This window comes from Chiloscyllium punctatum, chromosome 11 (assembly GCF_047496795.1).
Source record: "Chiloscyllium punctatum isolate Juve2018m chromosome 11, sChiPun1.3, whole genome shotgun sequence".
NCBI lineage: Eukaryota > Metazoa > Chordata > Chondrichthyes > Orectolobiformes > Hemiscylliidae > Chiloscyllium > Chiloscyllium punctatum.
Genome location: NC_092749.1, coordinates 45329732 through 45347741, shown reverse-complemented (window position 1 = coordinate 45347741; position 18010 = coordinate 45329732). Strand labels below are relative to the sequence as shown.

Genomic DNA, 18010 nt, shown 5'->3' with positions numbered 1-18010 from the left:
CATTGCAAGCTCAACATGAGATAGGACCATTTTGAACTTAGATTTCAGGAGTGAAACTTAGCAGGTGGAAAGGGTATCAGTGGGAGAACAACTTAGTCATAATCCTAATGCATCTAGATTTCAAATAGTTTTGGAGAAGGATAAAGAAGGTCCAACAGCGACATTTCAAATTTAGGAGAAAGTCAATTTTATGAAGCTGAGTTGTGGTTTAGAAAAATAGATTGGAAGCAGCTATTTGAAGGTAAATCAACATCAAGGAGAAGCTGAAGAGGGTTAATAGGAAAACTGCTCCAAGCCATACCAGATGTCAGAAAGTACAGAGAGTTGGAAAAAACAAAAATGTAAACTTTGTTAGATATCAAAAAAGCAGAAAGCCTAGAAGAATATGAAAAGTTCAAAGATGAAATTAAAAACAATATTAGGAATGGACTGATTATCCATTATGCCAAAATGGCCCCAGGCATGTGTAATCATGGTTTATGACATCAGCTGTGCATGACAGGCCAAAGGAAGCATTTGTGCATGTGCAAAGGTCATCACCGCCTCCTGCACTGTGCTGTCCAGCCCTCTCTTACATTCATACAGCACAGACCCTTTGGTCCATTCCGTCCACACCAACCAGGTTTCCCAAACTAAACTAGTCCCATTTGCCTGCCTTTGGCCCATATCCCTCTAAATCTTTCCTATTCATGTACTGGTCCGAATGCTTTAGAAATGTTGTAACTGTAGCCTCCCAGCCCTCTCCAGCTGCTGCATTGCCCAAGGAGGAGACCTTCCTCGAGCCAGAAGGCTGAGTCTAGGAGCCAGGCTACACAGTTAGACCTGTTGCTCCACATTCCATCCCTCAACCTGTTGCTCCTGTTTGCCACCTCCTCAGCCAGGGTCCTGATGGCGCATGGGAGGCCATTACACAATGCTGAAGCTCAGGCCTTCACTACTGCAGCCTTCTTCCAAGGCCTCATTATCTGAGCCCCTTTAATCACACTAAGTAAGAGATATGATTCAGGCCACTGAGTCCTGGATCTCACAGAATTTCTGACAGGCTTTCAGCAGTGCCATTTTTGGAGACTCGCTGCGTTTCTGTCATTTCAAAATGACATGGGGTGCCTTTTCACACAGTATTTGCATCAAATTAGGAAAGTAGAGTAGATAGAAAAATACTGGCAAGCAATTAAGGAAACTCAGATACTTTATAAATATAAGAACAACAAGAAGATAACTGAAGAAAGAAAACAGCTAATTAGAGCAAAAAGGTAATTGTGTGTGTGGAGGTAGAAGACATCACTCTGGGTATAAAATGCTCGTGAGACCATAGCTAGAGATCCGTATAAAATTTGGGTCACTGCATTTAGGAATGATGTAATCACATTATGTTGGGCACAAAGGACTTAGTTAGGAATTAAGAATTAGACATGAGGGAAAATTGGATTAGTTTTAGAACAGAGGGGGGAAAATAGGAGATTCAATTGAGGTATAGAAGATTATGACCTAGATACTGTGTAAACAGAGGACTAATTTCCATTAACAGAGGGGTCAATAACTACAGGAGCAGACAAACTACCTGTCACTGGTAAGACTACCATCTTAATGTCTGCCTCCTGACTAGTTATGTGCTTTCTTTTGCTTGTTAAGAAAGAGGAGAGGTGAATGCTTAGTTTATAGGAAGAGAAGAGAATGGCAGAAGTTGTGAAAGGTGATTGTGAAACATGAATGAGTGAGTGTGCACATTGGCTGTTCAGATGGAGTCGTGGGATACTGACAGAGAGGGAGGGAGGGGCAGAGGGAGAGGGGGGCAGATGGGGAGAGGAGGAGAGGGGGAGAGGGGGGTGCAGGAGATAGCTTGGAAAGTCAGAATAACAGGCTTGACATCTGAAAGTGTTATATTACTCAACTAGCGTGTCTTTCTGAGGTTGGTGCACTGTTTCTAGATTGGAGGAATCATTCTGTTGCTGACTTGTTGGTCATGTCCATTCCTGCTTGCCTGGTTGGAGTTTCAGTGTGCATTGCTTGATATTGATGTGTTTTAAAATCCACTAATCATAGTTCAGTATTGATGAGAAAAGACACTTTTCTTTAAGCTTTTTGTCTTACACTCACCAGAACATTTACCTGAATACCAAAGTAAAGGGGAAACACTACCTTGTAAAATCATTCTGTTCCAATAGATGTATCCTACTCGATTCCCACAGAGAAACACCAGGTTGGATAAAATGAGCAGAGTTGTGGCAACACTCGCTAAAGCAGCATGAGCCCGACGCTGCATTCTGACCGACAAGGACTGTTCCTGGAAATGAAGAAAAGGAGATATAATGCACAGGGTAATAATCAGTGACTTTTAAAAAAACATTTAATGCTTATTTTCTTCATTTGCTTCCCCCAAATCACATATATTTTATATAAACTGTATACTTAAAATATTTGGCTGACACTGTTTCATAACCAACTTCTAGGGGATAGCATTCTCAATGGATCCCTAAAACCTTCCCTTTCTTGTTTCAGTTTGATCCTGTGACCAAAGGCCTGTTGGATCAAAATGAACATCTTTGCATGAAGAAGAGGGAATCCAAACCTTGGTATTCCAGCACTGCTCTAGCAAATCACGTCATTAACAGGATATAAAAACTGAAATTGCTGGAGACACTTAGCTGGTCTGGCAGCATCCATGGAGAGTAAGCAGACTTAATATTTTGAGTCCCAGTGATCCTTTTTCAGAACTGAAGACTGGGGAATGTGTGTGAAGGTGGAGAGTGAAAGGATAGGCAGAGAGAGACAAAGACAGCGAGACAGACAAAGGGATGGATATTTGTATTCCTCAGAGAAACAAACTCTGATAGTAGGGATCAATAGTAGGTGAAAATGGGTTGGCCATGCTTAAAGCAGCCATGTTATGACAAGGCCTGGGTGGTGGTGGTGATGGGTTCGGGGTGATGTTAAAGGTTAAGGACATGAAGTAAGTGCTTACGTTCTAATTATTTTTTAACATGATATTGAGCCTAAAGACTGCAAGGTCTCCAAGCAAAAAATGAGATGCTGTTCTTTCAGCTAGCACTAAGCCTCACTGGAGCATTGTAGCAAGGCCAAGTCCAGGGAACATAGTGAAGTGTTGAAGTAACATGCAACTGGGAGATCAGGGTCATTTTTATAGACTGACTATAGGTGTTCCACAAAGCTATCGGCCACTCCATTTCATTTCCTTAGTGTCGTGGGGACCATATCGAGAGCAGCAATTACAGTAAACAAGACTGACTGAAGTGCAGGGAAATTGCTGTCTCACCTATAAGTTATGTCTGGGGCCTTGGATAGTGAGGAAGGAGGGAGGAAATAAATGGGCAGGTGTTACGCCTCCTGGAATTGCACGGGAAGATGCCATGGGGATGTGGGGAGGTGTTGGGAGTGCAGGAGGAGTGGACCAGGGCGTCCTAGTGGGAACAATCCTTGTGAAATGCTGACAAGGGAGGGATGAGGCTAGGTATCTAGTGGTGGCATTTTATTGGAGGTAGTGGAAATGGTGACTAATAATCCTTGGACATGGTTATTGATGAGGTGAAAGGTTAAGGACCAGGGGACGCTATTTGTATTTTGGAAGAGGAGAGAAGAGGAGAGGGCAGAAGTGTGGGAGAGCTGAACACAGCTAAGGGCCCTGTCAACATGGTGGCAGGGAATCCTCAGTTGAGGAAAAAGTGGACATTTCTGCGGCCCCACCCCGTGGAAGTTGGCATCCTCAGAACAGATGTGACAGAGATGGAGAAACTGGGAAAATGTAATGGAGGGTATGAGGATGCAGGTAAACGTCAAGGAAGAAAAGCAGGGAGTCAGAGATGAACCAAATTAAGGTGACAGCAGGGTGAAAATTTCCAAAGAGGGCACATCTGCACTCACCACTACTCTCCCCTCCCACAATACCCCACAACATCTACATCTAAAAGATCATAAGTCACCACTTCCATCACCTCCAATGGATGCCTCCCCCCCTCCATTGTCATCAGTTATGGAGAGTGATTACTGGACTCAAAATATTAACTCTGCCTACTCTCCTAAGATGCTGCCAGATCTGCTGAGGTTGTCAAGTAATTTATGTTTCTCTTTCAGATTTCTAGCATCCACAATTCTTAGTTTCATTTCACTAGTACTATATTTGTATTCAATCAATGCTCTCCAGCATTTTTTTCCATTTTGGTCAACAACTAAATGAATATTTATCTGAAGGACTTAATTACGATAACTAGTCAAAACAAAGGAATATTTCAGATTTCATCAAATTTAAATTTGCAATTGTGGTTTGCAATTCTGTATAACCGATTACGTTGTACTTATCTACATAGAACATATGGTGTCCTTGGAAGTTTCAGCTGGGCAATGTACCCATTCTTGGTGGTAGTGCATGATGTTATATACCAAATCAGCAAGCTGCTTGTTGGATCAACATTTTTGTAATTTATTTTTTCATGGGATGTGCGCTTCGCTGGCAAGGCCAGCATGGATTGTCCTAAATGCCCTTGACAAGGTGGTGGTGACCCACCTTCTTGAACTGCAACTGTCCATCTGGTACAGCTGCATTGTTGTTAGGAAGTGAGATCCAGAAATTCGAACCTACGTCAGTGAAGTAACAATAACATAGTTCCAAGTGAGGATGGTGTGTGGCTTGGAGGGAAACACCACCATCTGCAAGCTCACTTGTATCCACTACCATTGTCCTTTTAGATTGTAGAGCTGATGGGGTTTGCAAAATGCTGATGAAAAAATCTGGCTGAAGTGGATTGTTGATAGGATATATTGCTGCCACTGTATGTCAGTGGCAGAAGAAATGCCAAACAAGTGGCTGCTTTTTCCTAGATGGTGTCAAGCTTCTTAACTGTTGTTGTAGCTGCACTAATTCAGGCAGTGGCAATTATTCCATTACAATTCTGACTTGAGCTTTGTAGACGGTGGACAGGCTTTGAAAAGACAGAGTTATTTTCTGCAGAACTTTTAACCTTGGATCTGCTTTCGTTGCCACAATGTGACTGGTCCAGTTTCTGTTTAATGGTAATCCCCAGGGTGTTGATGATGAAGCATTCAGTGATGGCAATGCCAATGGATTTCAAGGGAAGATGGTTAGATTCTCTTTTGTTGGACATGGTCATCTTCCAGCACTTGTACATCATGAATGTTACTTGCCATTTGCTGGGCTAACAGATATGAGGCCCTATCCTTAAGATTTCTCAGTGTTTCTTTTTAAAATCTACTTGCCCAGAATTTTATGATACACCCCTGGAGCAGGTGGGTCTTCTGACCCAGATATAGAAACGCTACCACTGAACTGCAAGAACCCTCACTGTAGGGATTTAGGCGAGTAGCACAACTATTCTCCACCCATAGCATTTCCAAACTTAAATCCACTGCCATATCTTTAAATTACAGAATGATGAATATATAATAAACCAACTAAGGATACAAAATGCTTAGTCATCTAACTCTGTACACATCTCAGACTATATTTTTAATTATTTCACCTTTGAATAATACATTTTTGTTTTATTCTCTTCAACTTAATTGTCACATCCATTGTCCTCTCTAGCAATTCCACATGCATTCTGAATGAGTATTTCCTATTCAATCATTATTTACCCTTTTAAAGCCAACATCTTCCTTATCCAGCTCAGCTCTCTCATTTTTGTTCTTTTTACTAAATGATTTTACACTTGTGGTCCTTTACACTTATTGGCATGTGAAACTTTTAAAATGTACCTACCTATGTTTTACAATTAAGAAACAATTTGTATAAATTTGTGAGCAATGCGTAAGAACATAAGATTTAGAAGCAGTACCAGGCCATTTAGCCCTTCAAATCTGTTCCACCATTCAACAGGAACAAGGCTGACGTTGTTGGGGCCTCAATTCCACTTGCCTATCCGTCCCACGTAACTCTCTCAAAAGTCTTAAATCTCAACCCCGAATAAATTCAATAGAAGCCTCTGCCATTTTCTGGGTAAAAGAATTCTACAAACCAAAAACCATCAGAGAAAAGAATTCTCATCTAGGCCTCAAAAGGGAGACCTCTTCACCTTAACCTGTGAAAGCATGTACAGCAGATTCACGATAAAAATGCACTTTGCACCATTTAATGTCTTTGTCATTATACAACAGTGTATGTTCCAGGTCATTCTGAATGCTGTCTCAGGTAATGCACAAATATTTTCAAAATAGAGATAAATAGCTAAAATAAGGGTTTAGGGCACTAATGTCCTTCAATCCTGCATTATTTATAGAGAACAGTACATGGCTAACACTATTTTAGTGAATATTTTGCATTATTTGAGCAGAAGCTGATACAAATCCAACACGGATTTGATGTACTTGCTGAAAGGGCTTTTGGGTCCCTATCTCTGGGTTTGAAGGCCCAGGTTCACAGAAATATGGAAAACATTGCAAATAGGTGCAACAGTAGGCCATTCAGCACTTCAAGCCTGCACCACCATTCAATACGATCATAGCTGATCATGCAATTTCTGTACTCCATTCCTGCTTTCGCTCCATACCTCTTGATCACTTTCACCACAAGCTCCGTCTTGAATATATCTAATGAACTGGCCCCAATAGCTTTCTGTGGGAGTGAATTCCACAGGTTCACAGCTGTGGATGAAGACATTCTTCCTTATTTCAGTCCTGAATGACTTACCCCTCGCTATGAAGGCCAGCATGCAATTAACTTTCCTCACTTGCTGCTGCACTTGCATGCTAACCTTCAATGACCTTTCCACCATGAAACCCAGATCTCATTGCACCTTACCTTTTCCTAAACTGCCACTATTCAGATAACAATCTGCCTTCCTGTTTTTGTGACCAAAGTGGATAACCTCACATTTATTCACATGTTACATTTGCCAAGTATTTGCTCACTTAACCAGTTTGTCCAAGTCATGCGACAGCCTCTTAGCAATCTCCTCACAGCACACACTGCCACCCAGCTTAGTGTCGTCTGCAAATTTGGAGATATTGCATTCAACTCTTTCATTGAAATTGGTAATGTATACTGCGAACAGATGGGGTCCCAGCAATGATCCCTGTAGTACCCCACTCGTCACTACTTGCCACTCTGAAAAAGACCCATTTATTCCAACTCTCTGCTTCCTATCTGCTAACCAGTTTTCTATCCATATCAATACATTAACTCCGATACCATTAGCTTTAATTTTCCTTACTAATGTTAAGAGATTAGTAAGGAAAATTAAAGCTTATGGTATCAGACGGAAATGATGGATAGAGAACTGATCAGCAGACAGGAAGCAGAGAATTGAAAAAACTGGTCCTTTTCAGTGTGGCAGGGAGTGACAAGTGACTTAATCCCACCTGCTGCAGAGATGTGTCATAACATGCCAGGACAGATTATATGTACTATGGGTTGAATCATACCAGAAATGAGAAAATTGCCATTTTTGTCAAGATTCATGGGAGTTCCTCTCCTCGAGGCCTAATGAGTTTCCTCATGCTACCAACCAAACTTCTCTTCTTTCACTAGGTGCCACATCCCTAATGCACCCCTCTCGTCTGATGCTAGCCTGTTACTCTGGTGCCATCTTCTCTCTACTACCTCACATTCACTCTATCACTGCTCCTGCACTCATCGCCCACTAAGGGTTATGTTCCTACTCACTCACTAATTCTACCTTCAACTGTACTTGCTCTAACGACTGTGCTAGCCACTTTCATCTCTCAATCCCTCCTTTGGTAGTTTCCCCTGGAATTAGACAAAGAACCAAGATGGATGTTGGGGTGCCCAATATTTGTCTCCTCACCCCTTACAAGTACAAGATCATGAGCATGACCATCCTAAGCATCCAACTCACTGTGCCCACATGCCTGGACAATATTGGCGGAAGCCCTTGACCAACTGTACTGGGATCCCTGACTGACAGAAGCTCCTCAGTTGAATTGACAATAGATCACTCTCCTTCAACCTTGAGACATGGCCATTTGGTTAAAGCATGTGCAATGTGCTTGCCACAAAGGGCTGCTAGCAAATGCTATAATGTGGCATTGAAATAAAATGGTGTCATACAGCAAACTATCTATCCCACTGACTGATGACTGCTGATAATCATGGCAAGCTGCTTGGCTTTCTGTCTATGCGGAATAGACAGCAAAGACACATATACTGTGAGCCTTTAAGCTCTGGTTGAGGAAGTAAAGCACAGCAAGACATGGACTCTGTAAGCATCCAGGTATGGGAAAAATAAATGAGTGCTAGGAGAGTGATCGATCAGCCCTGAGATGCTCCTTAGGGCTGTGAGCTGTGTTCCTTTTTCCGAGTGCAAAACGTCCTTGCAGAAGCATTTCAATGAAAACTCCAGGACACTCCAAGGTACAGATTGCAGCATACTGGAATGTAGATTCACTATGATGAAGCAATGAGGCTGGTATTGTTGGAAAAAAAATGTCTTTGGACGTGGTGTGTGCGCAGCTGATGTCAATGGAATGAGCCTTAAAATATTAGCGATGGGGTCCAAGATGAAGTCCAGAGGAAGTGAGCTGGAATTGCTAAGTACCCACTTAAGACTTTCATGTCGAGAATTCTCCGCATCTAGTTTCCATCCAGTGGATGGGAGAATGGGAGTCTGTATATTAATTAGGTGAGATGAGGTAGTAATGAGGGTGATGATGAGTGATAATCCCTTTTATAGAACATAGAACATAGAAGAATACAGCGCAGTACAGGCCCTTCGGCCCTCGATGTTGCGCCGATCAAAGCCCACCTAACCTACACTAACCCACTATCCTCCATATACCTATCCAATGCCCGCTTAAATACCCATAAAGAGGGAGAGTCCATCACTGCTACTGGCAGGGCATTCCATGAACTTACGACTCGCTGAGTGAAGAACCTACCCCTAACATCAGTCCTATATCTACCCCCCCTTAATTTAAAGCTATGCCCCCTTGTAATAGCTGACTCCATACGTGGAAAAAGGTTCTCACTGTCAACCCTATCTAACCCCCTAATCATCTTGTACACCTCTATCAAGTCACCCCTAAACCTTCTTTTCTCCAATGAAAACAACCCCAAGTGCCTCAGCCTTTCCTCATAGGATCTTCCTACCATACCAGGCAACATCCTGGTAAACCTCCTCTGCACCCGTTCCAGTGCCTCCACATCCTTCCTATAGTATGGCGACCAAAACTGCACACAATATTCCAGATGCGGCCGCACCAGAGTCTTATACAACTGCAGCATGACCTCAGGACTCCGGAACTCAATTCCTCTACCAATAAAAGCCAGTTCGCCATATGCCTTCTTCACTGCACTATTTACCTGGGTGGCAACTTTCAGAGATCTGTGTACATGGACACCAAGATCCCTCTGCTCTTCCACACTACCAAGTATCCGACCATTAGCCCAGTACCCCATCTTTTTGTTACTCTTACCAAAGTGAATCACCTCACACTTAGTTACATTGAACTCCATTTGCCACCTTTCTGCCCAGCTCTGCAGCTTCTCTATATCCCGCTGTAACCTGCCACATCCTTCCTCACTGTCTACAACTCCTCCGACTTTCGTATCATCCGCAAACTTGCTCACCCAACCTTCTAACCCTTCCTCCAGGTCATTTATAAAAATGACAAACAGCAATGGTCCCAAAACAGATCCTTGCGGAACACCGCTAGTGACGGCACTCCAAGATGAACCTTTGCCATCAACTACTACCCTCTGTCTTCTTCCAGCCAGCCAATTCCTAATCCAAACCTCCAACTCACCCTCAATGCCATATCTCTGTATTTTCTACAGTAGCCTACCATGGGGGACCTTATCAAACGCCTTACTAAAATCCATATATACCACATCTACCGCTTTCCCCTCATCTACCTCCTTAGTCACCTTCTCAAAGAATTCAATAAGGTTTGTGAGGCACGACCTGCCCTTCAAAAAACCATGCTGACTATCCTTGATCACATTATTCTTATCCAGATGTGCATAAATCCTATCCCTTACAATTCTCTCTAAGACTTTGCCCACAATAGAAGTGAGACTCACTGGCCTATAGTTACTAGGATTATCCCTACACCCCTTCTTGAACAAGGGAACCACGTTTGCTAGCCTCCAGTCCTCTGGCACTACTCCTGTAGACAAAGAGGACACAAAAATCAAGGCCAACGGCTCTGCAATCTCCTCCCTTGCTTCCCAGAGAATCCTAGGATAAATGCCATCAGGCCCAGGGGACTTATCTATTTTCACCCTTGCCAGAATTTCCAACACCTCTTCTCTACATATCTCAAAGCCATCCATTCTACTTATTCGTGCCTCAGTATTCATATCGACAACAATGTCCTGTTCCTGAGTGAATACTGACGAAAAGTATTCATTCAGTGACTCCCCAATCTCTTCAGCCTCCACACGCAACTTCCCATTACTATCCTTGATTGGACCTATTCCTACCCTAGTCATTCTTTTATTCCTAACATACCTATAGAAAGCCTTAGGGTTTTCCCTAATCCTACCAACTAAGGATCTTTCATGTCCCCTCCTTGCTGCTCTTAGCTCTCTCTTCAGGTCCTTCCGGGCTACCTTATAACTCTCAATCGCCCTATTGAACCTTCACGCCTCATCTTTACAAAGGCCGTCCTCTTCCATTTAACAAGGGATTCCAATTCCTTATTAAACCACGGCTCCCTCACACGACCCTTTCCTCCCTGCCTGATAGGTACGTACTTATCAAGGACACTCAATAGTTGCTCCTTGAACAAGTTCCACATATCAATTACGCTCTTGCCTTGGAATCTACTTTTCCAATCCACACATCCTAAGTCATGCCTCACCGCATCATAATTTCCCTGCCCCCAGCTATAACTCTTGCCCTGTAGTACACACTTATCCCTCTCCATCACTAGAGTAAAAATCACTGAATTGTGGTCACTGTCCCCAAAGTGCTCACCTACCTCTAGTTCTAATACCTGGCCTGGTTCGTTACCCAGAACCAAATCCAGTGTGGCCTCACCTCTTGTTGGCTTATCCACATATTGTGTCAGGAAACTCTCCTGCACACATTGGACAAACACTGACCCATCTAACGAACTTGAGCTATAGCTTTCCCAATCAATATCAGGAAAGTTAAAGTCCCCCATAACAACCACCCTATTACTGTCACTCTTCTCCTGAATCATCTTCGCAATCCTTTCTTCAATGATTCTAGGACTATTAGGAGGCCTGTAAAAGACTCCTAACAGGGTGACCTCACCTCTCCTATTCCTAACCTCAACCCAAACTACCTCAGATGGCAAATCATTGTCCATCGTCCTTTCCACCGCTGTAATACTATCTTTGACAAGCAAAGCCAAAGCCACACAAGCAAAGATGTCTTTCCTTGCAACGATGTGTTCTTTGTAAATGTTGTAAATGCAGTAAAGAATAATTAATGCTTCATATATTTATTTTTTAGTTCATTAGAAACTTGAACTTCATTCAGAGGAAATAATTCTGAAAGGATTACATTTTGCTTATTGCATGGAAATGCTAGTCAGGAGGGTTCCCTTGATGGCTTAGTTGATAAATAGGTTGTTTGGGATGATACTGCCATGTTCATAGATTCATACAGCACAGAAAAGGGCCTTCGGCCCATCGAATCTGTACTGGCATAACTACCAGTAAAAGTGCACGAATCCCAATTTCCTGCACTTGTCCCATATCCTTGGACAACGGTTTTAATTCCCTATCACAAGCTACTTTAGCTAGTTTAGTGTCCTCATGTTCCTGATTCTCTTGACAATATATATGAACTTTAGTTGGTCTCAGGGTGTCTGAGCAGTGTTTATGAGCTGCAGTTAGGTCTCAGACTGTTCAAAATGCAAAAGGAAAATTGAACAGTGTTGCTAGTCACTATCCAGTGATGCTGATGTAGTATATTTGTATATATGAAATAAGGACAGACTAAATTTTGATAATGTTTTTCTATCCTGCGGTCAAATATCCTGATGAGAAGGCATGAAAGGATGCCCAGCACCCTGGAACTATATCCTGACTTGGTTCTGGGTGAAGAGAAAATGTTTTAAAGTAGATAAGTGCAGCAGACAAAATAAAATTGTAATTCACTAAAAAAAGTTGAAGAAACAGTAATAAACATTCCAATCACATGCTCCTTATAAAGCCTTTATTGACCTGTTCACTAAAATAACACTAACTAGATGCATCTGTTCTATAAATAATGCCATGACATTAAATAGAAAAATAAGATCGTAACCCATGTTTAATCAATGTTTATTTTGTAATCATGAATGATATTTGTGTGACAATGTTTTTGAATCAGAGAATAGTGTGCTACATAGTGATTGGAATATTAATTGATGCTAAATAGATGTTACTTTCTTAATATTTGCCTGAGTAACAACAGACAGCAAGGATGAAAAAGAGGAAAGGTTAATTTTACGCTTTCCAAAAACTGAAAAGCAATTTAACCCTTTGTACTTAACTAGTAGATTTTCCCAAAATACTATATTTCAATTTTGTACACTCTGTACAGGATTATGTCAGTACTTACTCACTGAAATAGATTTTATGAATGCTTGGACACCCATAAATTGATGTGAAATGCTAGAACTAAATTGGATCTGAAGTTTAGGATGTAGGTTTGCTCGCTGAACTGGAAGGTTCATTTCCAGATGTTTCATCACCCTACTAGGTAATATCTTCAGTGGGCCTCCGGTGATGTCATTTCCCGTGGTGATGTCACTTGCTGTCCTTTTTCTCAGGGAGTGGTAGGCAGGGTCTAACTTGATGTGTTTGTTGATAGAGTTCCGGTTAGAATGCTATGCTTCTAGGAATTCTCGTGCATGTCTCTGTTTGGCTTGTTCTAGGATGGCTGTGTTGACCCAGTCGAAGTGGTGTCCTTCCTTATCTGTATGTGAGGATACTAATGAGAGAGGGTCATGTCGTTTTATGTTGATGTTCATGTATCCTGGTGTCTAGTTTTCTGCCTGTTTGTCCAATGTAGTATTTGTTAACAATTCTTGCACTGTATTTTGTAAATGACATTAGTTTTGTTTGTTGCCTGTATAGGGTCTTTCAAGTTCATTAGTTGCTGTTTACAGATCAGCATTCAGTAAAAATATGCCACTACATCACATAGCCACTGGTCAGATGTAGCGACAACATGAAAGTTTATATTATATGATCCTATCATTGTAGATGTTTTTCTACTTATATAACAGAAATAAATTGTAAGTTGCAAAATGATCATGCAGTATTTGGAAAAAAATTAATGCAATTTAAATCCTTCAAAAGAAATTTGTAGACCCAGAACATTGTGGGCTATGGTGAGAAATTTGGGAAAATCAGGGAATTTGGGAAAATGTCGAGCAAAGTCCTTCTTGATGTCCAGACCAAAAAGTTGCAATTTAAAACTAAGTCCCACATGTTTAGACAAGATTCTCACTAGTCAGCAGTGAGAGGCCTCCTCCTCCTGCAACATGTATGAGGTGAGGGATGCCATGGACGTCCCTGCTGATTACACTTGCAGGAAGTGCACCCATCTCCAGCTCCTCCAAGACCGTGTTAGGGAACTGGAGCTGGAGTTGGATGAACTTCGGATCATTCGGGAGGCAGAGGGGGTCATAGATCGGAGCTATAGGGAAGTAGTAACTCCAAAGATGGCAGATAGATGGGTGACAGTGAGGGGGACTGGGAGGAAGCAGCCAGTGCAGGGACCCCCTGCGGCCGTTCCCCTCAAGAACAAGTATACCGTTTTGGATACTTGTGGGGGGGGGGGGGGGGGGGGGGGGACTTACCAGGGGTAAGTGACGGGGCTCAGGCCTCTGGCACGGAGCCTGTCCCCACTACTCAGAAGGGAAGGGTGGAGAAAAGCAGAGCAATAATAATTGGGGACTCGATAGTTCGGGGCACAGATAGGCGGTTTTGTGGGAACGAGAGAGACTCACGTTTGGTATGTTGCCTCCCAGGTGCAAAGGTACGTGATGTCTCTGATCGTGTTTTCCGGGTCCTTAAGGGGGAGGGGGAGCAGCCTGAAGTTGTGGTCCATATTGGCACCAATGACATAGGTAGGAGGATTGCTGAGGATGTTAGACAGGCTTTTAGGGAGCTAGGTTGGAAGCTCAGAGTTAGAACGAACAGAGTTGTTGTCTCTGGTTTGTTACCCATGCCACGTGATAGAGAGTCGAGGAATAGGGAGAGAGAACAGTTAAATGCGTGGCTACAGGGATGGTGCAGGAGGGAGGGATTTCGGTACTTGGATAACTGGGGTTCTTTCTGGGGAAGGTGGGACCTCTATAAACAGGATGGTCTGCACCTGAACCTGAGGGGCACCAGTATCCTTGGGGGGAGGTTTGCTAGTGCACTTGGGGGGGGTTTAAACTAACTCTGCAGGGGCATGGGAACCCAGACTGTAGCTTTAGGGTGCAGGACCTGGAGTGTAGGGAGGTTAAGAATATGGCATCAATCTTAAAGGAGGGTGCCTGTAAACAGAAGAGTGGCTTGAAGTGTGTATACTTTAATGCCAGAAGTATACGAAATAAGGTAGGTGAACTTGCAGCGTGGGTTGGTACCTGGGACTTCGATGTTGTGGATATTACGGAGACATGGCTAGATCAGGGACAGGATTGGCTGTTGCAGGTTCCAGGGTTTAAATGTTTTAGTAGGGTCAGAGGTGGGGGTAAAAGAGGGGGGGGGGTGTGGCTTTGCTTGTCAAAGATAGTATTACAGCGGTGGAAAGGAAGATGGACGAAGATTTGCCATCTGAGGTAGTTTGGGTTGAAGTTAGGAATAGGAGAGGTGAGATCACCCTGTTAGGGGTCTTTTACAGGCCTCCTAATAGTCCTAGAATCGTTGAAGAAAGGATTGCGAAGATGATTCAGGAGAAGAGTGACAGTAATAGGGTGGTTGTTATGGGGGACTTTAACTTTCCTGATATTGATTGGGAAAGCTATAGCTCAAGTTCGTTAGATGGGTCAGTGTTTGTCCAATGTGTGCAAGAGAGTTTCCTGACACAATATGTGGATAAGCCAACAAGAGGTGAGGCCACACTGGATTTGGTTCTGGGTAACGAACCAGGCCAGGTATTAGAACTAGAGGTAGGTGAGCACTTTGGGGACAGTGACCACAATTCAGTGATTTTTACTCTAGTGATGGAGAGGGATAAGTGTGTACTACAGGGCAAGAGATATAGCTGGGGGCAGGGAAATTATGATGCGGTGAGGCATGACTTAGGATGTGTGGATTGGAAAAGTAGATTCCAAGGCAAGAGCGTAATTGATATGTGGAACTTGTTCAAGGAGCAACTATTGAGTGTCCTTGATAAGTACGTACCTATCAGGCAGGGAGGAAAGGGTCGTGTGAGGGAGCCGTGGTTTAATAAGGAATTGGAATCCCTTGTTAAATGGAAGAGGACGGCCTTTGTAAAGATGAGGCGTGAAGGTTCAATAGGGCGATTGAGAGTTATAAGGTAGCCCGGAAGGACCTGAAGAGAGAGCTAAGAGCAGCAAGGAGGGGACACGAAAGGTCCTTAGTTGGTAGGATTAGGGAAAACCCTAAGGCTTTCTATAGGTATGTTAGGAATAAAAGAATGACTAGGGTAGGAATAGGTCCAATCAAGGATAGTAATGGGAAGTTGCGCGTGGAGGCTGAAGAGATTGGGGAGGCACTGAATGAATACTTTTCGTCAGTATTCACTCAGGAACAGGACATTGTTGTCGATATGAATACTGAGGCACGAATAAGTAGAATGGATGGCTTTGAGATATGTAGAGAAGAGGTGTTGGAAATTCTGGCAAGGGTGAAAATAGATAAGTCCCCTGGGCCTGATGGCATTTATCCTAGGATTCTCTGGGAAGCAAGGGAGGAGATTGAGAGCCGTTGGCCTTGATTTTTGTGTCCTCTTTGTCTACAGGAGTAGTGCCAGAGGACTGGAGGCTAGCAAACGTGGTTCCCTTGTTCAAGAAGGGGCGTAGGGATAATCCTAGTAACTATAGGCCAGTGAGTCTCACTTCTGTTGTGGGCAAAGTCTTAGAGAGAATTGTAAGGGATAGGATTTATGCACATCTGGATAAGAATAATGTGATCAAGGATAGTCAGCATGGTTTTTTGAAGGGCAGGTCGTGCCTCACAAACCTTATTGAATTCTTTGAGAAGGTGACTAAGGAGGTAGATGAGGGGAAAGCGGTAGATGTGGTATATATGGATTTTAGTAAGGCGTTTGATAAGGTCCCCCATGGTAGGCTACTGCAGAAAATACAGAGATATGGCATTGAGGGTGAGTTGGAGGTTTGGATTAGGAATTGGCTGGCTGGAAGAAGACAGAGGGTAGTAGTTGATGGCAAAGGTTCATCTTGGAGTGCCGTCACTAGCGGTGTTCCGCAAGGATCTGTTTTGGGACCATTGCTGTTTGTCATTTTTATAAATGACCTGGAGGAAGGGTTAGAGGTTGGGTGAGCAAGTTTGCGGATGATACGAAAGTCGGAGTTGTTGTAGACAGTGAGGAAGGATGTGGCAGGTTACAGCGGGATATAGAGAAGCTGCAGAGCTGGGCAGAAAGGTGGCAAATGGAGTTCAATGTAACTAAGTGTGAGGTGATTCACTTTGGTAAGAGTAACAAAAAGATGGGGTACTGGGCTAATGGTCGGATACTTGGTAGTGTGGAAGAGCAGAGGGATCTTGGTGTCCATGTACACAGATCTCTGAAAGTTGCCACCCAGGTAAATAGTGCAGTGAAGAAGGCATATGGCGAACTGGCTTTTATTGGTAGAGGAATTGAGTTCCGGAGTCCTGAGGTCATGCTGCAGTTGTATAAGACTCTGGTGCGGCCGCATCTGGAATATTGTGTGCAGTTTTGGTCGCCATACTATAGGAAGGATGTGGAGGCACTGGAACGGGTGCAGAGGAGGTTTACCAGGAAGTTTGCCTGGTATGGTAGGAAGATCCTATGAGGAAAGGCTGAGGCACTTGGGGTTGTTTTCATTGGAGAAAAGAAGGTTTAGGGGTGACTTGATAGAGGTGTACAAGATGATTAGGGGGTTAGATAGGGTTGACAGTGAGAACCTTTTTCCACGTATGGAGTCAGCTATTACAAGGGGGCATAGCTTTAAATTAAGGTGGGGTAGATATAGGACTGATGTTAGGGGTAGGTTCTTCACTCAGCGAGTCGTAAGTTCATGGAATGCCCTGCCTGTAGCAGTGGTGGACTCTCCCTCTTTATGGGCATTTAAACGGGCATTGGATAGGCATATGGAGGATAGTGGGTTAGTGTAGGTTAGGTGGGCTTTGATTGGCGCAACATCGAGGGCCGAAGGGCCTGTACTGCGCTGTATTCTTCTATGTTCTATGTTCTATCTTATTGGCTAAACTAATATATGGAGGCTCCTGCTATAAATTAGACTGCAAATTCTTCATTTTGATAGAAGACTAGTATTTATTTTTCCAGTTTACTCAAAAACCTGATTCAGTATTATGGAGGACACGGCTACGTGTGCAGCACTGCTGCAAATTTATCTTGATTCCTCAGGAGTAGGGAATACAATGCTCATTTTTTCGAAGGTATTTGTCAGTGACATCAGTGAAAAATATAATAAAAAATAAAATGAATAAAACTTCAATTAATGTATTCTCTGCAATTTTTAAAAAACCTATTACATTAAGTAATACTATTTCTTAATTAATTGCTAAAGTGATGGTGACAGTACATTATAAAAATGTTACAAAGGCAAACTATACATTCCACTTATTAAATACCTCAAGATCAAAACAGCATAGCAGACCAGGTCACTCATTTGTGAAACAGTTCTGATTTTTTTTGGGTCACTGTGTAGCATTGTGAAGATGTTTTGAAATATGTATTTCTTTAGCTTGCCCAACAGTAATTAATTTATTATTCAAGGAACATAATGGCAACTGAAAACAGACATGAAAGCAGCCTGACAAAGGCAAATCAAAACCTCCAGGTTTGAGGATACTTTGCATTGAGTATTGGTCCTGTTGAATTTGCATTTCACATCAGATTTTCTGAAATTCCCAGAACTACAATAAACGTCAACTGTT

At 42.8% G+C, this 18010-nt stretch overlaps 1 protein-coding gene across 3 annotated transcripts in view; it reads right to left on the bottom strand.

The window, feature by feature from the left end:
* hhat (hedgehog acyltransferase) overlaps nucleotides 1-18010 on the bottom strand; it is a 264425-nt gene that overhangs the window by 104838 nt on the left and 141577 nt on the right. For all 3 annotated transcript variants that reach the window (XM_072580734.1, XM_072580732.1, XM_072580733.1), the window contains one exon: nucleotides 2140-2284. In XM_072580734.1, coding sequence (XP_072436835.1) covers nucleotides 2140-2284 — 145 coding nt within the window. The remainder of the gene's footprint in view (nucleotides 1-2139; nucleotides 2285-18010) is intronic.